The sequence below is a fragment of the Mobula hypostoma genome, chromosome X2, assembly GCF_963921235.1.
Source record: "Mobula hypostoma chromosome X2, sMobHyp1.1, whole genome shotgun sequence".
In the NCBI taxonomy this organism is placed as follows: Eukaryota; Metazoa; Chordata; class Chondrichthyes; order Myliobatiformes; family Myliobatidae; genus Mobula; species Mobula hypostoma.
The window spans coordinates 36478994-36505478 of NC_086129.1; the positions used below are offsets into that span (position 1 = coordinate 36478994).

General features: G+C 42.5%; 2 protein-coding genes and 2 long non-coding RNA genes across 4 annotated transcripts in view; 2 read left to right on the plus strand and 2 right to left on the minus strand.

Moving 5' to 3' along the window:
- mfrp (membrane frizzled-related protein) overlaps positions 1-2715 on the plus strand; it is a 53425-nt gene extending 50710 nt beyond the window's left edge. Inside the window, exon 14 of the mRNA XM_063038487.1 lies at positions 995-2715. Coding sequence (XP_062894557.1) covers positions 995-1219 — 225 coding nt within the window. The 3' untranslated portion in view covers positions 1220-2715. The remainder of the gene's footprint in view (positions 1-994) is intronic.
- On the minus strand, positions 1671-6543 carry LOC134340904 (uncharacterized). Its single transcript, XR_010016660.1, has 3 exons — positions 6440-6543; positions 3336-3538; positions 1671-1801 (listed from the first exon to the last, which is right to left on the minus strand). It is a non-coding gene; the product is annotated as an uncharacterized LOC134340904 (long non-coding RNA).
- On the plus strand, positions 3439-17633 carry c1qtnf5 (C1q and TNF related 5). The gene is made up of 3 exons (XM_063038488.1): positions 3439-3591; positions 6336-6570; positions 16923-17633. Exons 1-3 carry the CDS (start codon positions 3589-3591, stop codon positions 17438-17440), a joined length of 756 nt encoding a protein of 251 aa, XP_062894558.1. The 5' UTR covers positions 3439-3588; the 3' UTR covers positions 17441-17633.
- LOC134340905 (uncharacterized) lies at positions 6610-12437 on the minus strand. Its single transcript, XR_010016661.1, has 3 exons — positions 12333-12437; positions 9744-9999; positions 6610-6919 (listed from the first exon to the last, which is right to left on the minus strand). It is a non-coding gene; the product is annotated as an uncharacterized LOC134340905 (long non-coding RNA).
- Positions 17634-26485: the final 8852 nt, after the last annotated feature.

Genomic DNA, 26485 nt, shown 5'->3' on the forward strand with positions numbered 1-26485 from the left:
AAAAAAGTAGCAACAAAGGAGTGACCAGAAACTAGAACACATCATAAATGTGTGTTTCAAAGGTTTCAAAGGTACATTTAATGTCAGAGAAATGTATACAATATACATCCTGAAATGCTTTTTCTTCACAACCAACCATGAAAACAGAGTGCCCCAAAGAATGAATGACAACCCCAAAGCCCCCCCCAACTCTCCCCTCCCACGCATAAGTAGCAACAAAGCAATGACCCTCCCCTCCCCCACCAGCAAAAAAGCATTGGCACCCCCCCCCCACCGAGCACTCAAGCGTGCAAAGCATCAACAAGGACACAGACTTGCAGTACCCCAAAGACTACTCATTCACTCGGTCCACAATCCATAACCGCATTGATTAAACCTTGTTCTGGCACCATCTGCTGACAGCTTCACGGGAGAGAGCGATCACTCATTGCAAGGACCTTCCCTCAGGGTCAGCAAGTGAGGGAGACCGAGGGGCCACCACATGCAGATACCTTTCTCCGGCAGCAACGAGTGAGGCTGGTAGACAGCACTGACTATCCACTCACCCTCCACACCCGCCGCAATGATTTCAGTCTTCCTCAGTGTATTATTTGATGTATCAAATATTAGTTAGGAGGGTTAATCTTGGCTTGTAGATGACAGAATCAAGTGGAAAATGGGAGCTCTGTAACCTTAGGCAATAATGATTTCAGACAGTGAAGCAAGATTATTCTGAGTGACTCGGAGGATTTGCTAAGGTAGTAAGGTCTTGCTCCCACCCAGATACTTAACCAAATTCTTTCAGTGGGGCAAATGACGTTGCAAATTCACTGTTTTATGCAGTTTATTTGTGATTCCTGGCTTCACATATCCTTTCCATTCTTGTTATCTTCCTGCTGGATGGTTTGGTTTTGATTCATTCAGACAAGATCCTAGTTCTAATGACTCTGATCTGCTCTGACCATTTGTAACTTGGCAGTCACAACACTAACAGCCCATTCTTTTACTTTAACAGCTCCTGATGGGCTTGGTTTGCTATGAGAAACTTCGCCTGCTGACTTGCAGCATCTTTGTGCCCAAATGCACATGGGACGGTGGTGTCGTACCACCTTGCCAGTCTCTCTGCCTATCTGCTGAAAAACAGTGTCAGCATTCACTGGAGTCTTTGGGCATAATATGGCCTTTTAACTGCAACCTTTTTCCGGATTCTGATGACCCCATTGAATGTATGAGACCTTAGATGAAAAATGTTACATCCCAATCCAATCCAGATCTACATCCACCTTGGCTCCAGGAATACAAATTATTTTAATTGCAACTCAATAACATCAGCAGCAGGGAAACCATATGAACAAGTTTCATTAAATGCTAACTATGCATTTCTTTGTTAATGAACTTGTACACCAGGTGAAGTTCTATTGCTTCTTTGCCAAGACAAAAACTGTCTTGATGGCCTGAGTGGATATTGGTGGGTGAGAGGCTAGATCATCACCTACTGTAAAATAGGAATACATGTGATGGAACACTAACTTTTGTTTTGAGGCAGCGCAAACTACAGGAAAAGTTTTCAGAAAGCTATTTATAATCCAAAACAAGAACATATTTTGCAGTTATGAAAACTCCCCGAGATGGAAATTCTAACTTGTGTAAAAACTCGTGCAAATGTAGGCTTACCAGGTGGTCCATTGTCGAATTGTGCTAGGCTCCCAGCCTGTGATGTCCTAGCATGTACAAAGTCCTTTAGTCCGTGATCTCCTATCATTGAATTCCATAAAGGTCACAGGAGAAACATTGATGGTTGTGGTGTGAGGGGTAAATATGACTGTTGAGAAAATAAGATAACAGTTGATTGATACCTCAAAGATGTAAACAGAATCAGTTTGTAATTATCCTGTTTGGATGGGTGCTGTCTGTTTTCAGTCCCTGTATAAACTGTTTACATTCCCCAAATCATCTGACAGTCATAGAAGAGCACAGCACAGAAACAGGCCCTTCAGCCCATCTAGTCTGTACTGATCCATTTAAACTGCCTACTCCCATCGACCGGGACCATAGCCCTTCAAAGTCCTACCATCTATGTACCTATGCAAACTTCTCTTAAACATCTATTCCAATTTGGGGGTGGGGGGGGGGGCACGGTTGAATCTTACCAACTCTGTGCACACGCCTCCTTGGCCAAATGATGTCCTCTATAATTTATATGATTTCAGCTTGCATGGAGTGCCAAACTGGCATAATAGTCTCCCAAAAGGTGCCTCAGATTCACCAGATGAATTCACAACCTAGTCCAGTACCAAGCTGCACAGACCAGGGAGGTCATGGGTTTGATGCAAAGCCTGCATGGAGTCAGCTCGTATATGAGGAATGATAACTGGTCTTTAGTTATGTAAGAAGTCAGTATCATTAGGAAGAAATAGAAGAAAATTGTGGAAAACAGTGAAGTAAAAGACAGATTGACAAAACCTATTTTTAACACCTTATAATATTCAGTGCAAATGAGCTGTATCACATAATCGCATATAATTTCACCAAATCATGTAACTGATTCAATTTAACTACATAATGGTTATTTTAGTGGAGTTCAGTTACTGTCCACTTTTACTTACGGCTGTATTTATAATTTTGATGTCCTTTGTACTGTCAAATAAGATAATTTAGAAAGTACTTGCATTTATATGAAAATCTGCAGATGATGCAATTCTGAAACAATAAATAGTGTTTTCAATCTGACTTTGCGCAGATGCTACCTGACCTGCTGTTCCCAGCGTTTTCTCTGATTCGGTTGCATTAATGTAAGGTCTTGTTACGTTACTTTAGAAGCATCTCATGCACGATAAATTATTTGACAAGTTGGTCTGTTTTCATGCTGCTGGTTAATCGAGGGATCTTGACTGCCAGCAAAGCGAGATATCTTCAAATCAATACTTCTATTGTGCTTACAAAGTCTAGGGCGAGATCCCGATACTGGTTTAACATTATTTAAAGGATAACGCTTCAGTTGATGTTATAGCCAGCTGGTGATGTAGTGGCATCTGCACCGGACTTTGAGGTGAGTGGTGTTGGGTTCAACTCTGGCTGTCTTGCACACTTTCCATCTGTGCTGGGTTGAGTGCTGAGCTAGCAACTCGGTAGCAAAGTGAAAGAAACAGCAAGGTTACCGCCTGATGTTATGTTGGAAAGTAATGTTCACTTGGAATATTGTTGTTAATGCTTGGAGTAGGATGGGATACTTGGAGAGAAATGGATTTAGAATTTGTACAACAGTTCCAATTATCTATTTAGTTAATGCGCATTATCCTCAAAATATTATTAGGAAGAGCAACTGTCCCTGTGAGAATAGTGTTTTCTTTACTCACATTCCAGACTTTAACTCGGTCTGTTCCCAGCCTCTCTCTTTTCTTGACCTGCTGTTTCTGGCTCTGCCTCTGAGCGCATCAACCATTTCCTGGAGCTGGAGCCTCTGGGCAAGAGAAATTTCTTGTTTTCTTTGAACTGAGCTGAGTGGTGGAGCCGTCTGATCAGAAGAGTTTGGGGCTGCTAAGAGCCTTACCGACACTGGCTGTGGGTATCAACGAATTATCATCACTTACACTTCACGCAAAAGTATTTATGGTGAGTTATTTAATGTATTTCTTGAGGAGGGGGTCTCTTTTTGGTTTTCATGGGATCTGAAGATTGCAAATGTTATTAACAATATGAGCACTTCCTGTACATGCTCCAGCTGTTAGAGATCATGTCCCAGATGTTGGCTGTGTCGAATTAAAACTAATATATATCGTCTGAAAAGTCTTAACTATTGCTTATATGATCTCCTATTGTACAGTGTTGTATGTTATATTTGTTGAGAGCATGAAAAAAAGTTTTAAATACTTTATTTAATATTTTAAAAACTCAGAGTTGGCGCTATGCAGAGTATTTCAATGGTTACATGAGATTCTGAGACAAAGAAACTGTTGACTGGGATGGTGTCCACATTGTCAGAATGAGCTATTTGGGTGTGTTTCATCTCATTGCATGTGTTTAGAAAGAAATGATTGAAGAGTTTCTAGATCTTCTAAATCTTCAATTCTGCCAGTCGGATGTTTGACGTTTGTTTTGTAGCCAGTTTAAGTTTATATTCACCGAAATGAGAGTGCTTTCATAAACTCTAGTGGGGGGACTAACAAAAGATGCTCAGGGATGACCCTGCTTTGCCATTAGTTAAAGAGCCTCAGCTTTCCTGGCAAACAGCTGCATTCACCTCATTTAATGGAGGGCTCCGAACTTGCAACTTACAACTGTTAGGATTTTCATTCAGTTCCCTGGTCAGAGGTGAGGAACTTGTTTGCATTCCCAAAATGTTTTCCTTATGTTGGTGGATGGGATAAAACAAAGATCATTACTAGTTTAAGAAGATGGTACCTTAGACGGCATGATGAGGGTGAACAGAATCCTTGATTTCTCTCTTCAAAGTCCCGACTGAACCCTCCTCACCCCACCCATCCTGTTCTCCAAGATTTATAGAAATTCTAAATTTGGGGCAGCCCAGTAGCAGAGCAGTTAGTGTATTACTATTACAATGCCAGTGACCTGGGTTCAATTCCCACTGCTGTTTGTATGGAGTTTGCACGTTCTCCCCGGGACTCTGTGGGTTTCCTCCCATATTCCAAAGACGTACGAGTTGGTAGGTTAATTGAGTGTAATTGGGCAGCACGGGTTGAAAGGTCCTGTTACCATGCTGGATCTAAATAAATGAAAATGGCCTTTCGAAGGTGCACAGATGCAGGGCATCAGTGACTATGTGACCCACTACAATGTACTTGTATTGTAATGGAGGTACAACTGGGCATTGCTGATCGCCTCAGCCAAACATGGGTCACTTGATCCTCCTTTTCAGAGATTGAGCTCAGAAATTTGTCGGTCACGCAGGTCCAATGGAGAAGATGGAGGTTGGTGAGGGGGAATGGACCTGGGTCAGTTCATTGTGGGTAGAGGCTGAGACAATGCTATCGAGAGTGGAATATCAGAACAGGCAATGCATCATGGAGCAGCTGAAGGTGTCTGAGATTGTCAGATGGTTGGGCAAGGTGGCATTGACAAACTGGTGTTGGAAGGGGCATCATTCTTGTGAATGGGGATTGGCAGCATTGGGTCAGGGTGAGAGGGGCCCAGAACAAGCAGCAGCCGGTGGCTTGACTCTGGCAACACGGTGGGGGGGGGGGCTGATATTGGGACTAGCAGAATTGAGGGTCTGGATTGATGGTGAGGGCAGAGATGAGAACTGAATTAGCATCATTACAAGGAAAAATTAGAGCTGACGGCATCAGATAAATAAGGATTTGAGCCAGACACCACATCGCTTGTTACTTTAGTGCAAGTTGGAGAAGGGAGGACCTTAGATAAATAACTGCCTTATCGCCTTCAAGCTTTGTAGCTTGGCATGGCAGGGTTAAGATTTTATTGCCTTAGAGTGCCCAATGACAGAGCCTATGTTGTTTCTCTGACCTTTCATACAGTGCACTCCAAATCATAAGAACTTGACATCTAAAAATATTTTATCTCAATAACCCTTAGCTTCTCCTAGTTTCTAGAAACTGTGTTCTCTGTTACTGGCCCTGCTGCAAGAAATCTTTTTTTTAATGTTATTGAGTCTAAAATCCTTAAAGATATTAAACATCTCTATTAACTTTTCCCTCTACCTGCTTGGTGTAACAAGGAGGTCAATTCCAGTCTTGCACAATGAAAGGCTGTTATACCTTCATTAGGGTAGTGAAGAAGGCACATGGTGTGTTTGTATTCTTAAGTTAAGGCATTGGATATGTAATTCAGGATGTTACGTTGCAACTTCACATAACAATGGTTAAACTGCACTTGGGGTATGGTGTGCAGTTCGCTGCAGAGGAGATTCATCAATATTTTGACTGGATTGGATAGGCTAGGCTGGGCTTGTTTTTGCTGGAGCAAAGGTGGAGCTGAAGGTATACAAAACATATGGGACAAAGGAAAGGTCGATAGTCAGAATTGTTTTTCCATGGTAGGGGTTATCAAAAACAGGGCATAGGTTTAAGATGAGAGAAATTTTAAAGATATGAGGGGAAATTAAAAAAAAAAAGACGTTCGATATCTGGAACTTACTACCGGGAGGAGCCAGATACAATACACAAGGCTTAGAAGGACCAAAAACAGACAATTGGGATTAACGTAGATGGGCACTAGTTTAGCATAGGCATGATGGATCGAGGGGCCTGTTTCTTATCTGTACAACTCTGTTTCTCAAGCTGCATTGTACTTTTCTGAGGTGTTAGTATCCTTCCTGAAGGTGGTGTTTGAATGGTACATCTGTTAAAGCCTAATGTTAACTCCGTTTATCCCTACAGGGTCAGACTTTCTTCACAAGCCTTGGAATGACTCCTCTTACCTTGACCCTTTTATTCTGCTTGCTGTATTGTGCATCACCCAACAGTGCAGAAACCATACTTACTGGATTTTGTCCTGGTCAGCCGGGAATTCCAGGAACTCCGGGGCGGAATGGGCATCCAGGGTTGGTAGGGCGAGATGGGAGAAACGGGAGGGATGGAATGCCAGGAGCACCGGGAGAGAAAGGTGAAACAGGTAAGCCTCAGTAAAAGGGACTATGTGACATTCCTGGTTGCTAATTTCACACCATATTACAAGCAATACCTACATTGGAATTAGGAAATAAGTCTGATTAGTTGAATTTTTCTTTGGATGAAGACTAACATGGTTGTCATGTTTCTCATGAATGAGTTGCACGCCAATCCTCAGCCTCCAGGGGATTCTTACAATATAATGTTGGCAATCACAGTGAGTCAGCAGGTTAAGAGTAGAGAATGAGCCAAAATTCATGATTGCCACTAGAATGGGTTGCCAGGGCTACTTTTGTGATCAGTGTTGAACTTTTATCTTCACTCCTCAATGGCAGAGTTCCTTTACAGAGAATCTGAAAATCAAGGGGAGACTGGTCAGTCAGAGTAGCACGTTATGAGCTGGGTCTTTGGTAGCAGAGTTCTGGGTGAACAAGTTTACACTGGGTACAACCAGGAATAGTCACCAAAGGATAACAAGGACATAAAGAATATTTCAGTAGCTGTAGAAGGGGTGAAGTCAGATGAATAGAAAAAGCTGTGGTGGGTTGCAGTCTCAGCCAGACCCATCATGGGCACTAGCCTACCCAGCAATGAAGACACCTTCAAAAGTCAATGCCTCAAAAAGGCGACATCGATCATTAAGGACCCCATCACCAGGACATGCTCTCTTCTCATTGCTACCATCAAGGAGGTACAGGAGTCTGAAGTCACACACTCAACAATTCAGGAACAGCTTCTTCGCCTCTGCCATCAGATTTCTGAACAATGAAACAAACCATGAACACTACCTCACTAATTTTGCTCTAGTTAATTTTTATATTTATATTATTGTAACTTTTAGATTTTTGTATATTGCACTGGACTGCTGCCACAAAGCAACAAATTTCATGACATACAGTGCCTATAAAAAAAAGTATTTACCTCCCCCCTCCACCCCTGGAAATATTATATTTGTTTAATTGGTTTACAACATTGAATCACAGTGGGTTTAATTTGGCTTTTCTTGACACTGATCAACAGAAAAAGACATTTCCTTATCAAAGTGAAAACAGATCTCTACAAAGTGATCTAAATTAATTACAAAAATAAAACACAAAATAATTGATTGCGTAAGTATTAACTCCCTTTAATATGACACACCAAGTCATCACTGGTGCAGCCAATTAGTTTCAGAAGTTACATAATTAGTTAAATGGAGATCACTTGTGCAGTCAAGATGTTTGAGTTGATTGTAGCAAAAATGCACCTGTATCTACTGGTGAGTCAGTATCCTGGCAAAAACTACACCATGAAGACAAAAGAACACTCCAAGCAACTTCATGAAAAGGTTATTGAAAAGCACAAGTCAGGAAAAGAATGCAAGAAAATTCCCCAAGTCACTGAATATCCCTTGGAGTACAGTTAAGTTAATTATCAATAAATGGAAAGAATATGGTACAACTGTGAATCTGCCTACAGCTGGCCCTCCTCAAAAACTGAGTGACCATACAAGAAGGGGACTAGTGAGGGAGGCCACCAAGAGACCTATGACAACACTGGAGAAGTTACAAGTTTCAGTAGCTGAGATGGGAGAGACTGTGCATACAACAACTGTTGCCCGGGTGCTTCACCAGTTCCAGCTTTATGGGAGAGTGGCAAAGAGAAAGCCACTGTTGGGGGGGGGGGGGGGGGGGGGGGAGGGTGCGAGCTCATGAAATCTTGGCTAGGGTTTGCCAGAAGGCATGTGAGGGACTCTGAAGTCAGCTGGAGGAAGGTTCTACGGTCTGATGAAACCAAAATTGAGCTTTTTAGCCATCAGACTAAATAGTATGTTTGGTGTAAGCCAAACACCACACATCCTCAAAAACACACCATCCTTACCGTGAAACATGGTATGGTTGCATCATGCTGTGGGGATGCTTCACTGCAGCAGGCCCTGGAAGGCTTGTGAAGGTAGAGGGTGAAATAAATGCAACAAATTACAGGGAAATCCTGGAGGAAAACATGACGCAGTCTGCAAGAGAACTGCGACTTGGGAGATTTGTTTTCCAACAAGACAATGACCCCAAGCATAAAGCCAAAGCTACATAGGAATTACTTAAAACAACAAAGTTAATGCCCTGGAGTGGCCAACTCAGAGTCCAGACCTCAATCAAATCAAGAATTTGTGGCTGGACTTAAAGGCATAATGTTATCAGTATAATTAGTAATGACGTGGATCAAATATGACGGACTAGTTCAGGTTCACAGTTGCCAAGGAGAGGGATGGAGTCTTCAAAAAGGGACTGATATGACAGTGGAATCTCAGGATCACGGCTTCAATGTTGTAAGAAATTTCTGCTTATTCAATTCTCATCTGAAAATGTACAGTAAAAATAACAAGGATTAGAGAGGTGAGGTGCCTCTGTACATTTGGAAACTAAAACTGTTTACGGACAGTTCTGAGTTGCAGCTTGTAGATACACATAGCTACACCAAGCGGAGAGACAGAAGATAGTGCACTAAGCAGATAAGAATGAATCCAGAAGGTGCAGTTCTATCCAGCCAGGCAAGAGTTGTTCGACATTGGAGGATGATAGAGTGGGCGGTTGCATCAAGAGCAACAGCCAGGTCAGGATGTGGAATGTTGTGTTAATTTTTCTCTTCGCAGATGCTACCTGATTAAGGCTGATTTATACTTGTGCGTCAAATGTATGCCGTAGATACGGCATAGCCGCAAACCCTACACAGCACCTATGTGGATCCCTACGTCGTAGCCTGACATGCACCTCTCCCAAAATGTAACTACGCATCGCGGCAATGCAGACTGCAACAACTGTGATTGGTCCGCTTGGTAGTATCGCATTTCCTCCTACACTGCAATAGCTTCCCATTGGGCGACTGAAGGGCAGGGAAGGAACTCTGGCTGCAATGCTTTCCATAAAGCTTTACAGACCTCCGAAATTATGGAGGACACATTTCGCTTTTACGAAAAAAGACGCTCGCTTTAAACTTGTTTACCCCGAGAAAGGCTACCATGACCATGAAGCCTTGCACGGGCAGGTGTGTGCACGTGCGCGATGTGCCCGAATTGCAGAGCGACGCAGACACACCAACACACAAGTATAAATGCTCACAACAGCATAGCCCACTTGTGTAGACTACGGCGCAAGCTGGTACACACAAGTATAAATCAACATTTACTGAGCATTTACTTACCATTTTCAATACGTTGAGGGACAGTTTACTTTTGTGACTTTGATGCGACCATTTTGGTACATTGGAATCCTCTCTGGAAGAATTCAACCATGCGACCCTCCAAGAACAAAGTCAGAACCGTGAAGTAAGGTGTAACATCCAGCCCTGCGTGCTTCTTGCCTTGGCTGTTTGGCTCCATGATTTGTTTACTGCTGACAGGGCACTTCCTGAGCACGTTCTTCCTCCATTTCAGTCAATGTAAATACAATGTTTTCTTCTGAAGCCACATGCAGGAGATGGACATATTTTGCTAAAGTAAGTACGGTAGAGACTGCAGCACATACACCATAACATAAGTTTACAGCTTGCTTCTGTAAACTTAAAAAAAACCTCTATTTCTATCTTCTCCCACCCCCACCCCCCCAACTTTTGAATCGATTTGGTTGCTTGCTTTTCTCTTCTTAATTAAATTCAGCTGGAAGTTTCAAGTGAAGTAGGCAGCAGTGTCTGAGGCTTGGCAGGAGTGATGACTAACTTTGGAATTTTATTTTCTTTCCTAAAGGAAGTTGGAAAATACCTCTGGGACTGATTTAATTTTACACTGATCAAATATTCCCATCGTTTTTCGAATGATGCTGCACATGGATACTGATTTGTAGATTTTGTTGATTTACAGAGCAGGCCAGAGACTTTAAGCTTTAGAAAATACAGATTTCTCTTCTATTGTTCAAGGTTCTGATTTTGCTCACTCAGGCCACAGAAACATTATCCTGCTCCACTAATTTTGTTGCTCTTATGTTTATTTTAAAAATCCTGACGTCACACACACTATTCTTGACAGAGAAGTGCTGATGTCAAAAACACTTGGAGATGAAATGCAAAAAGTTCTGGATAATACTACAAAAATGATTAACTTTCTTAACCAAACATGAATTCACTTGAGAATGCTTAAAAACTGAGAAAACCTGGACAAAGAACTCAACTGCAGAACAAAATTGAACAGCATTTTTCCTCCCTGTAAACACAAATGTATGACTGGGTGAGGGACCTTTTCTCTGAATCTTCTGCTGCTCAGCCTGAGAACTTGACTTTGAGAGAAGAGGTCAAGTTCTGGATTTCTGTCAAAGAACAGCATCCTGCCATTCATAGGAAAACAACAAACATTTTGCTGCAGTTCTGGACGACTTACATGTGTGAGCAAGCTTTTTCTTGTTTAACAAGCATCAAGAGTATAGATAGAGATTGTCTCATTTCAGTTGAAGGTGAAATTCGTGTGTGCTTACCTCAAGCTCAACCCAGAACTGAGTATTTGTGCAGCAAAAAGCAAGCACAGGTTTCACATGCTAGTCCTATATTTAAGCCTGATCAGGTCACTTATTTAAAGTTTTTTTCAAAGCCTGTATAAAATTGTCAGGCTATAGTTTTATTCATATTGCTTTGGCTTATGGTTTTCTGTAACTTTGCTATTCGACATTGTCAATAAATTTTCATGTTATAAATAACATTAATTAAAATCGATTTACAACTTTTATTTAAATTAAATCTACTGCACCTACCTTTAGAAAAATTAAATCCCATTTTGGTTTAAGCTAGTTATTTAACAGAAATTTATTACATTTGCCTTCTGAGTTTTTAAAACTTATGAAAGGGAAAGAGATTAATTTAGAGCTAAGCTTAACTACCGGTTTTATTTTCCCCCCCAAAGAAAGGTTGGCTAAAACTTCATTCTCTACTCAAGAGCATTGACAATTATTTTGGATTATTATCTCTACAACTTACTGATCGTGCTAACGTACCGTGAGCTGTAGATGTTTTTGGCAGAAAGGCTGCTATCAGTGTCCTTGGCTTGGAATAATGTTATCTGAAACAGCACAACTATCCACTAAGTCCCAGTAAAGCCAAGTTAACACTTCAACCACTCTAACTTGCTTCCAGCACCCAGGATATGCCCTCTTTTCATCGTTACCGTCAGGGAGGAGGTACAGAAGCCTGAAGACACACACTCAGTGATTCAGGAACAGCTTCTTCCCCTCTGCCATCCGATTCTTAAATGGGCAATGAATTTTTTTTAATTGTTTTTATTTTTGCACTATTTTCAATTTTACTATTTAATATAGACATATACACAGTAATTTATTCATATTTTTTCAATATTTATCATGTATTGCATTGTGCTGCTCCCACTAAGTTAACAAATTTCATGACATACGCCAGTGCTATTAATTCTGATTCTGAATGATGCATGACGGCTCAAGGCACATAACGGCAGTATTAGAAAACCAGATTTGAGGCAGCGCAGTAGTGCAGTGGTTAGCACAATACTTTACAGCATCAGCAACCTGGATTCCATTCCCGTCGCTGCCTGTAAGGAGTCTGTACGTTCTCCCTGTGATCGCGTGGATTTCCTCCGAGTGCTCAGGTTTCCTCCCACATTCCAAATACATACTGGTTGGTAGGTTAATTGGTCGTCATAAATTGTCCCATGGTTAGGCTAGGATTAAATCGGGGGATTGCTGGGCGATGCAGCTTGAAGGGCCTATTCCATGCTGTATCTCAATAAGATCTAAGATCTAGATATTATCCAAACCATTGTCTAATAAAGCATCATACCTGACTGAATTGCTGATTTGAAATTTCTTCTTTATGCTATTTGACTGTGAAATCCATCTTCAGTATGACTGGTCCCAGGCCATATCAACGTCTACACTGAATCGCTCTTTCTATCCTGAACCTGTGAGCATAGAAAACAAGTGTGTCAATTCAACTGGGGCCACGGCCAGCCATATCAATTCCAGCTCTGAGTAGCCCAATGCTCCATTAACTGGTATATCTAGTCACTGAACATTTAAAAGAAGCTAGGCTTTGAATTTGAAGATTTGAATATAGTTTTAAAAAAACAAAACAACTTAGTTTTGGACATGTCCAGTTCAACTATCCCAAGTTACAGGATAGAACAAATCCAATTAATGCTTATCCTCTGATATTTATCCCTCTTTTAGGTGCTCTAAACAAAAATCCAGGTGCAACCTACAGAAGGCTATTTTAAGAACAACAAAAAAAAAACAATTCTGATTGGAGTTAGAGACTGAATAGGTCAGCTCTGGCAAGATTTGCAGACCAATATTTCCTACAAGGCAAAGCCCAATATCATGAATGGCTGTGGTCCTTCATTCCCAGAGAAGCCGGCTGGTGGCACAATGGCATCAGCGCCAGACTCCGTAGCGAAGGCTCCCGAGTTCGTATCCAAGTTGAGCCACCCCCCGAGCACGCTTTCCATCCGTGCCGGGTTGAGTGTGGAGCTAGCCACTCGGCCCCATTTTTAAAAAAGGGTCGAGTCGGGAACGTTCATATCGTGACCCGGTTAATCCAAAAGGAGACCAATCCTGACACCACACGCCAGACAAGAATGGCTGACTGTCTGGTGCGACATGCTAAGAAATTTTAAAAAAAGACGAGCTCAACACCTTATATGTATGTCTTGAAAAAGAGAGTAAATCTACGCTTATGTGAATCCCTGTGGCATATGGTGACCCTGTGATCTCTGTTTCAGAGGTCAACATCAGAATATCTTTCAAGAGGGTGAACCCTTGCAAGGCATCAGGCCCTGATGGTGTACCTGGTGGAGCACTCAAAATCTATGTTGACCAGCTGGCAAATGTGTTCAAGGACATCTTTAATCTCTCATTGTTGCAGATGAAGGATCGTACCTGGTTTAAAAGGTGACAATCATACCAGTGCCCAATAAGAGCAAGGTGAACTGTCTCAAGGACTATCATCCAGTTGCACTCACATCTGCTGTGATAAAATGCTTTGAAAGGTTGGTCATGACCAGAATCAACTTCTACCTAAGCAGGAAACTGAACCTGCAATTTGCCTGTGGCCACAATAGGTCTACAGTGGATGTGATCTCCCTGGCTCTCCACTCGGCCTTGGATCACCTGGACAATAGCAATACCTACGCCGGGTTGCTGTTTATTTATTACAGCTCAGCATTCAACACATTCATACCCTCAGCTCTAATCAACAAGCTCCAAAACCTGGGCCTCTGTATGTCCTTCTGCAACTGGATCCTTGACTTCCTCAAAAGGAGACCACAGTCTCTGCAGATCGAAAATAATGTCTCCTCCTCACTGACAATGAACACTGGCGAACTCAAGGATGGGTGCTTAGCCCACTGCTCTACTCTCTATACACCCATGGCTATGTGGCTAGGCACAGCTGAAACACCATCTATAAGTTTGTTGACAATACAACCATCATTGGCAGAATTTCGGATGGTAACGAGGAGGCGTAGATAGATAGATCAGCTAGTTGAGTGCTATTGCAACAATAACCTTCCACGCAATGTCAGTAAGACCAAGGACTTAATTGTGGACTTCAGGAAGGGGAAGTCGAGTGAACACACACCAGTCCTCACCGAGGGATCAGCAGTGGAAAGGGTGAGCAGTTTCAAGTTCCTGGGTGTTAACATCTCTAAATATCTCTCCTGGGCCCAACATATTATGCAATTACAAAGAAGACACAACAGTGACTGTATTTCTTTAGGAGTTTGAGGAGAATTAATATGTCACCAAAGACATTTGCAAATTTCTACAGATGTACCATGAAGAGCATTCGAAATGCATCAGCACCTGGCATGGAAGGGCCACTGCACAGGATTGGAAAAAGCTGCAGAGAGTTGTAAACTCAGCCAGCTCCACCATGGGCACTAGCCTCCCCAGCATCGGGGGCACTTTCAAATGACAATGTCTCAAGTGTGTGGCATCCATCATTAAGGACCCCCATGACCAAGACATGCCTCTTTTCATTGCTACCAAAGCGAAGGTACAGGAGCCTAAAGACATATGCTCAACGTTTCAGAAACAGCTTCTTCCCCTCCACCATCAGATTTCTGAATGGACAATGAATCCATGAACATACTCACTTTTCTCCCCCTCTCTTTTTGCACTACTTAATTATACACACTTATGTATATGTGTGTGTCTGTTTAGGTACACAATACATACACACCACTTTTTGTAATTTAGTTTTTATTATGTATTACAATGTACTGCTGCTGCAAAATAAATTTCATGACATATCAGTAATACTAAACCTGATTCTGACTCATCCACAAAGATAAAGAAAGCAGTCTAAATATTTCATATGGTTACTGGTATTAGATAATTTTGGTACACCCTAAACATTTAATGCAGAATCTCTTGTGTCTAGACGTAATCTTAACATCTTTTGAAAGAGAAATGGGTTTATGTTTAGAAAAGAAAATTTGCACAGTGTAGGAGAGGAGGGGTAAGGAGAAATGGAGAGTGCTCTTTCATCGTCACGATAGACCAAATGTCCTCCTGGTACTATGTAAGATTATGTGAAGCACCTTAACCCAAGGCACAGGTTAAGGTGCATCATTCTCAGGGGAAGGGTGGGTGTGGACTTTCTGAATTAAACAGAACGTTGTGATAACTTACCTGCACTTTTGTTCTCCTCTTCTGTGGCAGACAGGCAGATGGGGCTGAATCCAATACAGGTTTCCCCCGCCATCCGAAGGTACAGCGTTCCTATGAAACGGTTCGTAAGCCGGAATGTCGTAAAGCGAAGAAGCAATTACCATTTATTTATATGGGAAAAATTTGTGAGCATTTGCAGACCCAAAAATAACCTACCAAATCATGCCAAATAACACATAAAACCTAAGATAACAGTAACATATAGTAAAAGCAGGAATGATATGATAAATACACAGCCTATATAAAGTTGAAATACTTTTCCACAGTCATTGCCGCACTGTCCACCGTAGCGAAAATCTCACGCAAGCGCTCTCGGCAAAAACACGGCGCAAGCACCGTCGGCAAAAACACGGCGCAAGCGCTCTCCAGTAACCCTTAAACTATGAAGCTGCCAAATCATACCAAATAACACCTAAAACTACACAGCCGATATAAAGTAGAATTAATGTATGTACAGTGTAGTATCACTTACTGGAATCGGGAAGACAGCGCAGAGCACACTGGTGATGGTGTGTTAGGCTGAATCGTCGGAGGCTAGAGTGGTGCAGTGGTCCCCAACATCCGGACGGGGACCAATACCGATCTGCAAAGTATGCAGGGGTACAGCGGTGGCCAGAACGCACTCAGCACATCCTTAAGAAAAAAAGCCGAAATAAACAAGCTAATTAATTAGGTGCAGCCCAGCACGTAAATGTCAACACAGATCAGAGACGACGCAATCGGCAATCGCCTCTGATCTGGGCCGACATTTACGTGCCGGGCAGCACCTAATTAATTAGCTTGTTTATTTCGGCTTTTTTCTTAAAGGTGTGCTGGGTGCCTCCCGGCTACCGCTTCATTCTCCGCGAATCGGTATCTGTCCATGGCCCGGGGGTTGGGGTGGTGGGACACTAGGGTGTCATCTGTTTCCATGAGGGTAGGCAGGTCATCTTCTTCTATGTCTGCCCGCCTCGATGTCGAGGTTTGTCATCTGCTGTGGCTGATGTGGAAGGCTTGCTTGACTGCTTAGCCTCGCACATTTTTAGATCATACAGTTCTTTGTAAGCACTCAAACCATCTTGCAAATATGCCCTAAACCGACGTACCCTTTCAAAATTAAAGTCGTACTTTATCATTGCAGCGAAAATCTCACATAGCTGCTTCACGTTCAGTTCCTGGACGACTTCACTTTCAGTTTCAATTGTTATCCTTTCCTCTTCCAATTGCATCAGCTCTTCATCTATCAGTTCTTGGTCATGGGATGCCAAAACCTCTTCAACATCATCTTCGTCAACTTCCACAAGCCAAATTCATGTGGTCCTTACTTCGTTCACCACGATCGAAACACTTAATTATGTCTAGTTTTACGCTAAGTGTAACATCCTTACGAGCTCTTTCAGGCTTTTCCGATACCTTAAAACTCATTTTGCTAATGGCTGCTCACAGGCACGTGTTTAAGCAATGCTGGCGAGAATGCCGTTCCGAATCCGGGGGAGAGCGGCTGCTCGGGGCGCGCACTGCTTTTTTTTTCCCGCGCGCTGCCTTTTTAATCGCGCAGTTTTTTTTCCTATGGAAGTGAAAACACCTTCTGTTAGCGAAAACAGGTAACTAATGTAGGTCTTTCGTAACAGTGAGGTTTCGTAAAGCAAACGTTCGAAAAGCAGGGGACACCTGTATCAGGACAGTGATGTAGATTGTAATTATTGATTTTGTTTTTCAGGGTTACCTGGGCCTAAGGGGGAAGAGGGTGATTATGGGATGCCCGGGCCACCTGGTGAGAAAGGCGTCAAAGGGGACAGTGTGATCAGCTACAACTCGGCATTCAGCGCCAAACTTTCCAAGACTCACAACTTCCCGCAGCCTGACAAGCCGGTGCAGTTCAACATGGTTCTGTACAATGATCAGCACCACTACAACCCAACGACCGGAAAGTTCACCTGTGCAATTCCAGGTCTCTACTACTTTGTGGTTCACTGCACTGTTTTCAGAACCAGTCTCCAGTTTGACATCATGAAGAACAACGTAACCATCTCTTCCTTTTTCCAGTACTACGCCAACTGGCCAAAACCTGTGTCTCTATCAGGTGGAGCCCTCATCCACCTGGAGCCTGTGGACCAGGTGTGGGTGCAGGTGGCAGTGGGGGAGTACAATGGAATTTCCTCCAGCACAAAGACAGACAGCACCTTCACTGGGTTCCTACTCTATTCTGACTGGAAAAATGCTCACCTACTCGTTTAAAAACGCAGCTTTTCTGCTTTCTACAGCACCTTGCATGGATTGTACTTAACATCAAAATGAATTTTAAAGACACATTATCATTAGAGATTTACTGCATCTCTGTTCATAATGTCTTTGGCTTTAGGGTTAGCATTTTCCAAAAATGTACGTACATCAGACTTGATGTCTGTTTATAAAATGAAATTCTTTATATTCCCAATTACTGCTTTGTCTCAGTGTGTTGTTACTTACGTTAGTCTAGGCAGTGTTCATTTCAATAGAAAGATAAAGAATGTGGAGAGTTCTTGCTAATGTTTCAGGTTTCCTCAGAAAGGGTGACTTAAGCTGGGGTCTACATTGGGCTCACTAATTGTAATGTCATGGCAGCGATACAGGAAGAGTGCTTCTGTCCCTGTAAACTCAATCCTCCCAGACACAAGGCTGCACAACAAAGCAGGAGATTAGAAAATGGTAACAAAGTAGAGCCACCCCTTCTCCTTAATCTCCTCTTTGATCTGTGGGGCTAGATCTTCCCTTTGCCGAGCAGGCAGAATGACTGAGGTTTTCAATCCTTGTTCTCAAGCAAAAAAAAAGTTATGCATCACCTTTAAAAATTTCCACTTGGATCTCAGTCCGAGCATTGTGGATAACTCTGGGTTCACACATGGGGAAGATATCGGGACTTCAAAACTGAAAAAGTTATGGAAGGCTTAATAGAGGTAAATGAAGTGGAGGAATTAAGAAAAGGATGATTTTTTTTTCCCTCTGCATTTAAAATAGCAATGCTTCCACCACACAGAATTGCAAGATTGGGGACAGAGCCTGAAATAGTGGCAGATTAATAAGTAGCAAGAACTCCCAAAAAGGAACTAATTTTCAGGCGAAGTTGAACTGCAGGGAGTCTATTGCTGTGCTCTTCCAGTGATCTAATACAGGCAGCTGGGACAGCTGTTTTCTGTCAAGTGCATTAACATTGCATGACTTACTGACAATGAATCAGGTTGGTTCCCTGGTAATCGAGCGGTTAGGATTTGGAGGCTTGGCCAAGATTCAACATCCAGTCATGAAATTGCTCCTGGATCAGTCCAGCTGCTGCCTCAGAGCTCCATCGACCAGGGTTTAATACTGTCTCCATGGAACCTGCATGTTCTCACTCTGGCAGAATCTGAGAATGTGCCTGAATAAAATGTTACAGGATTAGTGTACTTTATGCTTGATGGCTGGCATGGACTGAAGGGCCTGTTTCTATGGTCCCTATGGGGATAGCACTGGAAAAGCTTGACTGAAAACACAATCTGAACAACCCAGCCTGCCAAAGTAGAAATGGGTGAGGGTTAGATTGGGACAGGTAGTTAAAGAATGAGAATGAACAAGTATGAAGACTGGGAGCTCTTTGCAGGTTCCAAATAGGGAAGACAATGGAGAACTGCATCAAACACTCCAGTGATGTATCAGTCCATCTCTGTGGGGAGGTGGGGGGAGGGGGGAAATGACAGTGAACATTTGGAACTGTAAGCAAAGAGCTAATGAAACTTGTAAAGTCTACAAACTCAAAAACTCTCAATTCTTCACAAAATCAAAGCTTGTTCATCCAAGCTTATAGCTTAGTGCTACTTAGGAAGCTGGGTGACATCAGGTGGCAAGTGCGACATGGACATCAAAAGAAGAATAGGGATGGCAAAAGACACCTTTACGAGAATGAAGAGTATACTGACCAACACTAAACTAAGCATGACAACCTGCCTCAGAGTACTGAAATGTTACGTTTATCCAGTTATGCTATATGGATCAGAATGTTGGACAATATCTAGTAACATGAGGAAACGAATTGAAGCAGCAGAGATGTGGTTTTTGAGGAAGATGCAAAGAATGTCATGGACGAAATGAATATCTAACGAGGATGTCATGAACAGAGCAAGCACAAAAAGAGAAATAATGTATGAGATCATGAAAAGGTGACGTAACTTCATTGGACATGTGATTAGGAAAGAGGAGTTGGAATGCACGGTAATTATGGGAACAATTGAAGGGAAGAAAGCAAGAGGAAGACAAAGACAAATGATGATGGAGACAGCAGCCAGAGAACTGGAAATGAATACCAATAAATTGATCCACTTGACCCGAAACAGGAGTGTGTGAGCCATGGCAGTCAAAGCTCAAACTGGGCATGGCACCTGATGATGATGATGATGTTGACCCAAACTTCTTTAGGTAGGAGCTCCACCTAGTGGTTGGATATACATCAGATGCAATGTCAGTTGAGTCACACTTCATCTTTTCCTCCTCCTGCCTTACCTACATCATTCTGTTCCTCCTTCAATGTCATCATCCCTTACGTAGTCCTCAACGTCTTTTGAATTCCCAACTCCCATGTTTCAAGCCAATCTCCCACCTCTGCACAGCCTTTTGAAAGACTCATTGCTGCTGATGTCAGTCCCCATCTCAGTTTTCCTGGTCTCTCTCCTCCAAAATCATTTCCTTCTGATCTTTTTAAATTTCCTCCTTCTCTGCAAGCTCTTTCTACTCGATCTATTTTCTTTAACATTCACGTCCTTCAGAACATCTTTATGGTCCTTCCTTTCCCAGTATCTTATAAAGCTAATCTCTATCCACATTCTTATACCCCTTGCTACCCACAATCTCACTTCTCCATCCAATCTCACATTTTTCTAACCATCCTGGTTAATACTGCTCTCTCCAACAAAGTAGGAAAGGTTCAGTGAGCTAAAGCTTTTCTCTTTGGAATGAAGGAGGATGAGAGGTGACTTGATAGAGGTGTACAAAATGATAAGAGGCATAGATCAAGTGGGATAGACAGAGGTGATTTCCCAGGGCAGAAATGGCTAATACCAGGGGGTATAGTTTTAAGGTGGTTAGAGGAAAGTCTAGCGGGGAGTGTGAGAGGCAAGTTCTTTACAAAGAGAGTGGTGAGTGCATGGAACTCTCTTCTGGGGTGGTGGTAGAAGCAGGTATATTAAGGCCATTTAAGACACTCTTAGTTAGGAAAATGGAGGCTTGTGTGGGAAAGAAGGGTTAAATTGATCTTAGAGTAAATCTTCTTCAAGAGACAAAGGGGAGATTTAAGAAAATAGAACAGTACAGCACAGTACAGGCCCTTCAGCCCACAAAGTTCTGCCAACCACTTAACCTACTGTAAGACCAATTTAACCCTTCCCTTCAAATAGCCCTCCATTTATCCTTCATCCACATGCATCTATCAAATGGCCCTAATCTTTCTGCCTCTACCACTACCCCGGCAGCATACTCAAGGTTCAAAGTAAATTTATTATCAAAGTACATATACAGTGAGATTAATCTTATGGGCATACTCAATATAACCAATACCCATAATAGAATCAATGAAAGACTGCATCAACAGGGCAGACAACCAGTGTGCAAAAGACAACAAACTGCGCAAATACTAAAAGAAAGAAATAATAGTTAATAAGCGATAAATATTGAGAACATGAGATGAAGAGTCTTTGGAAGTGAGACCACATGTTGTGGGAACAGTTCAGTGATAGGACAAGTGAAGTTGAGTGAAGTTATTCCCTCTGGTTCAAGAGCCTGATAGTTGAGGGGATAATAACTGTTCCTGAGCCTGGTGGTGTGAGTCCTGAGGTTCCTGTACCTTCTTGATGGCAGCAGTGAGAAGAGGGCGTGACCTGGGTTATGTGGATCCCTGATGATGGGTGCTTTATTTCTTGCAACAATTATCCATGTAGGTGGGGAGGGCTTTACCCACCATGGATTGAGCCGTAACCACTACTTTTTGTGGGATTTTCCATTCAAAGGCTGATTAGTTTTGAGGGGATGATGGTATTGAATGACGAGCTGTAGTCGATAAAGAGCATCCTGATATATGCATCTTTGCTGTCCAGATGTTGCAGGTTTGAGTGAAGAGCCAATGAAATGGCATCTGCTGTGGATCTGTTGTGCCAGCAGGCAAATTAGAATAGATCCAAGTTGCTTCTCAGGCAGGAGTTGATGTGTTTCATCGCCAGCCTCCAAAACACTTCTTCACTAACCATCACAGGTAAGTGCTACTGGACCATAATCACTGAGGCAGGTTACCATGTTTTCCTTAGGCACATTCCACTCTCTGTGTAAAAGACTTACTTATGACATCCCTGCTATAATTTCCTCCAATCACCTTAAAATTATGCCCCCTCATATTAGCAATTGCTGCTCTGGAAAAAAGAATCTGGCTGTGCATTCAATCTACGCTTGTTATCATCTAGTCTCTATTGATGATAGTCTCACCTCTCATTCTCCAACGCTCCACAGAGAAAAGCCCTAGTTTGCTCAATCAATCTTCGTAAGACATGCTCTGACGCACAAACAAATCTAGAATGTTTTAGTAAAGCCAGATATTTCTATTTTTTTTTAAGCTGATTATCAGGATAGTTGCTGCATTATCACTAACCTCCCACAGGTGGCGCTGTGAGCCCGTGCCTGATACTGTAGCCATTATTCTGCTCTTCTATTTACCAACACTTTTCCTGGTCCAATCAGAAACAACAATCAAGTCAGAGCCCACTTCCTCAACAAGAATTTTTACTTTTTATTTTGTCATGTTAAAAAATTACATCTTCACAACATCCCCAAGGAGACAGGAAAACTACTGAGGCAGAACATATACATCAGATCATGCAGAGATGCCTTCAGTAGATTTATGGCAAGATTCTGGTTTTGCTCAGTTGTTAACTCTTTGTGAGCTGAACTGTTTTCCTTTCTTCCAAGAGATTTCTTTTCACCCCTAAGCTAGGCATCACCTACAAACTTACTCATTTTGTTGGGGAACAGGGAAAGGATAATAACATTTAAGGGTGACATCGAGGCCATGGAATCAATTTTGGGCTCATTGAAAGATGAATGAGTGGCTTCAGCAATGAGCAGTCCCTAGGTCCTCCTAAAAGTCTTGAATGCTTTTTTAACCCAATTACTCAGATCATGCTGATTGATGACTGAAATTACAACACGAAAGAGATCAAAGCTTAAGTTGTTGTGCTAAGTGTGTAATAACTGAATAATCACCGTAATTGGGTCACTGAAGAGCAAACATTTCCAACATTCACAAATGCTGACTGCATTCATACTTCTTTCCAATTTCCACAAAGTCCCAATCTACCGCATGGACAAGAATGTGAAACCCTCATGTGATTAATCACTAATCTGGTGCAGATTAACTGAAGGGACTTCAGGTGCAAACTGGCTCACTGTGAAATGCATTACCAGAGAATGATACTCAAAATAATGGGATAAATGATTTGAGCATTCAATTAGATATAATTTTGCATCTAAAAGGTGGGAGGAAGTTAAGAACACAAGAAATAGGAGTCACCCACTTGGTCCTTTGGACATTTTCTGCCATCGAGTAGGATAATGACTGAGCCTCTGCCTCAACTCACCTTCCCTTGATATCCCACATTTCTGAATTTCCTGAGCAACTACAAATCTATCCATTCCCAAGGTTGAGTAAGGTCAGTGAAAGCTCTCCAGAGTGCAAAATTCACAAAATGTTGGAGGAACTCAACAGAGCAGGCAGTATCTATGGAAAAAAGTACAGTTGATGTTTGGGGCCAAAACTTCGACTGTTTACTCTTTTCCATAGATGCTGCCTGACCTGCTGAGTTCCTCCACCATTTTGTGTGTGTTGCTTTGGATTTCCAGCATCTGCAGATTTTCTCTTGTTCGCACAGTGCAAAATTACAAGGATTTACTCTGTTAGGGCGTGTTCTGGAATTAGGGTATATAACAATTAAGTTCAGCAGCGGCAATTCTTCAGACATGAACGTGGGTTGTAGATTAAATCTAAAAAGCAGTCCTGAGCAATAGTTTTCCTGGGGCTGTGGTCACCAGCTGATTGAAAACCAGACAATGCCGATTAACATTCATTTTGGGTGTCTGGAGTGTGGGTGCGAAGAAGGTGGTATATTAAAATTATATGCAATTCAAAGGAAGTATTGTAGACACATTGTAAATATAGAATTATCCAGCTGTTGCCTTTGATCTTTAGCATATAAAATGTCATGTAATATTGGATCAAATAGGCCTCTTCCTCCAAGAGTGTCTCACTTTGTTGAATAAAACACTTCTTTCTGTATCCATTAGCTTGCATCTCTCCAGTCACTTGGTTCATTTACTCTGCCTCAAATAACTGATCTCATTTCTTAAAACTGAGTCCAAAAGACAACATCCTCGCCGTATACCCACCCAGTTACATCCCTTTACAATTATATACGATTCAACACGATCAACACTCACACTTCCCATCCTTCTAATCTCGGGCTCATCATTGTGTCACAAGATCATCATTCCAGAAATCAGTGGAGTTGTTCTTTTCTAATGCAAGTGTGCCCTTCCTTAGATCTCTCCAGAATGGAGCTAAAGCGCTGGAAATGCAGTCAGCAGATGGTTTGGATCACAGCCCTCGACCCTCCCCCACTGGCTGCAATCACGATACATTACCTGCATAAGTTACACATTATCTGGAATGGAGACTTAATAATTAATTATGTGTCTGCCTGTCACTTCGTTTACTTAAGTTATGAATGAATTAAATATTTTGCTGAAACTCGTCCCCTGCTCTCAGCGTGCCAGTGAGCTAGTAGTTTTGTATCATGCCACCATCTCATAGGCAGTCCTTTACTTCATTGCTTTAAGCATCTTTCCCAGCCACCCCACTTCTGACCGTTTTGGCTCTCTGATCTTGATCTTTCTCTCTTGATTTGATTATCTACCGTCTACTCTCCTCTGCACCATTTTCCATTGTGCTAAGCACTTCCGATGTGAAGTGCCTGTCTTTGCTTTGCTGCTCTGCCGTCAGCATCATCCTGTTCAACAGGCTCTGTCACATCCCTGACTTTCTTTACCTCTTTGTCCCTAGCCTCAGCTCATCAACCATCACTCCTGCAGCCCCACCCTCGTCAACCATGCCATCTCCAGCCCTACCCCCACCTTTAATCAACCATGACAACCCCCAGCCCCAACTTTATCAACCAGTCCACTCTCAGCTATTGCGATACTCCCAGCCTTCCTTTTCCAAAGCTCCATTAAAGGCACAAGCTATAATTAACATTTCATATATAAACATGCAACTCTGGGCGGACAGCAGGCTGTAACACCTCATATGGTTTTTTTCCAGAACTCTTTACAATGCTTGGTGTTTGCTTAGTGGAAAGTATGCAAGTTATTTAAAGAAAGTATTTTGAAGTGTGCTGCTATACTGGGGTCCTACTGCAATGTGATCTTTATCTCCAATTCTTCAGTGTGGATTCAGAAATAGTTTCCTAATCATCTCTCTGCTGAGCCTATACGGATTAATGGAATTTGGATTATGGAATCTTGTGAATGGTTAGTGGTGGGTCTCCTCGCCCTGCACCATGCAATCACTCAGCGTCAACCCTCATCCTACGAGAGCAAGGCAAGCAATGAAACACCCACCCCCTGGCAGGATCCTAAAGCTGATGCTGTGCAGAGAAGCTCTGAGGGTAGGAGGTGAAGTCCCAGGGTGAGCACGATGAAGACACAAGAGGAAGCTGATGCTGGAATCTGGTGCAACACAGCAGGTCAGGCAGCATCTATGGAGAGAAACGGACAGGCTATGTTTCGGGTCAAGATCCTTCTTGTCTGGAAAATTGTCTATCACCTCCAGCTTCTGATCCCTGTCCTCCCCCCATTTGGATCTACCCTTCACTTACCTGATCTTGCACCATCATTTCCCTCCACTTTTCTCACACACACCCTCTATCTTTCAGTTCAAAGTCTTCAAGTCAATAACCTTGATCTGAGGAATTGACTGTCTATTTTCCTCCACAGATGCTGCCTGACCCACTGAGTTCCTCCAGCTCCTTGTTCGTTGACGAAGACGAAGGAGGTTGGGCGAGGAATGGGGTAACTGAGAGCATGGGAGGGAAGGTGGAAATACAGAGAAGGCGGAGATCAGAGTTGGTGGGGCTGGGGATGACAAGCAGACTTGGATTATAATTATAGATGACGACAAAGATTTCAACCTTAGGTCAGACACCCAGTGTGCGTCAGCAGTGGGCCACAAAGCAGAATGTGATATACGTATTAGTGATTTGGGTATCGTGGAATTTATGGAACGTGAATATGCATTGAAATAACAGAACAGTGTGATCAAGAGGCAAAGTTAATTATCACCAGAGGAGCGGATGAGGGAGAGGCAGAGGTCAGACATTCAGACATTGATCAGCTTTGACAGTCAGGATGCTAACTGGACTGGGTTGGTAAAAAGGGTTACGAGAAGCTGCGGAGATACAAAGCTGAGTATCAACAGTGTGCACGTTTTGAGAGCTGACTCGATGTTTCAAGAGTACTGCTTCGGAGGAACAAGGAGAGTGGGAGCTGATTCTTTGATAAACCCTGGAGACAGTCCTGTGGCTGAACTGAAGTAAAGCCAGTGTGGAGAGATATGAAAATAATTTTTTGGGATGTTATTTTCTTAAGCTCAGCTCAGTCTTCATCTCAGTACTGCTGTTCTATCAGCTTCAGCAGGTGGCACTAGGGTAACAGTGCTGGCTAATAAATCCTATGACTCATTCCTCCCTTGAGAATAAATCAGCCTTTCCCGTTTGTTTTTCTCAGTCACCACTTACTTCCCTGCACCTGCCTTCAGTTCTCCAAATTGAGTTTGTAAAATGTGGACTCTCGTGAATCCTTAACTTGGCAAATTGCAGGTTCTGCGCAGGGAAAAGAGGGTTATTCGATGTTATTTTTAAATGTTGCCCACACACAATAATTCCATCGCCCATACAGAAGAGTGAAATTAATTTAATAGCATTTACGTGGCTAACCTGTTAACTGGTCTTCAAATTCTTTTTGACTTCTGAGCTGTACGAGCTTTATTTTTGTTGACCTTGTATCCCAGCAGATGTTGGTGTGTCATCCATACCTGGATCCCTCAGAAATGCCATTTCCAATAGCTCCCTCATAGCGTTTTACGTTGGCTTTCAGGAGTCGCCCCATGACTGTCTTCTACGTTCTAATTGTTGCTCTCCATGTCTGTATAATTGTAGGTTTACCACAAGCTCTTCCAGATCC

Coding starts and splice junctions, on each gene's coding strand:
- c1qtnf5 (XM_063038488.1), top strand. Junction 6,571..16,922: donor GGGAGAGAAAGGTGAAACAG/GTAAGCCTCAGT, acceptor TTTGTTTTTCAG/GGTTACCTGGGCCTAAGGGG.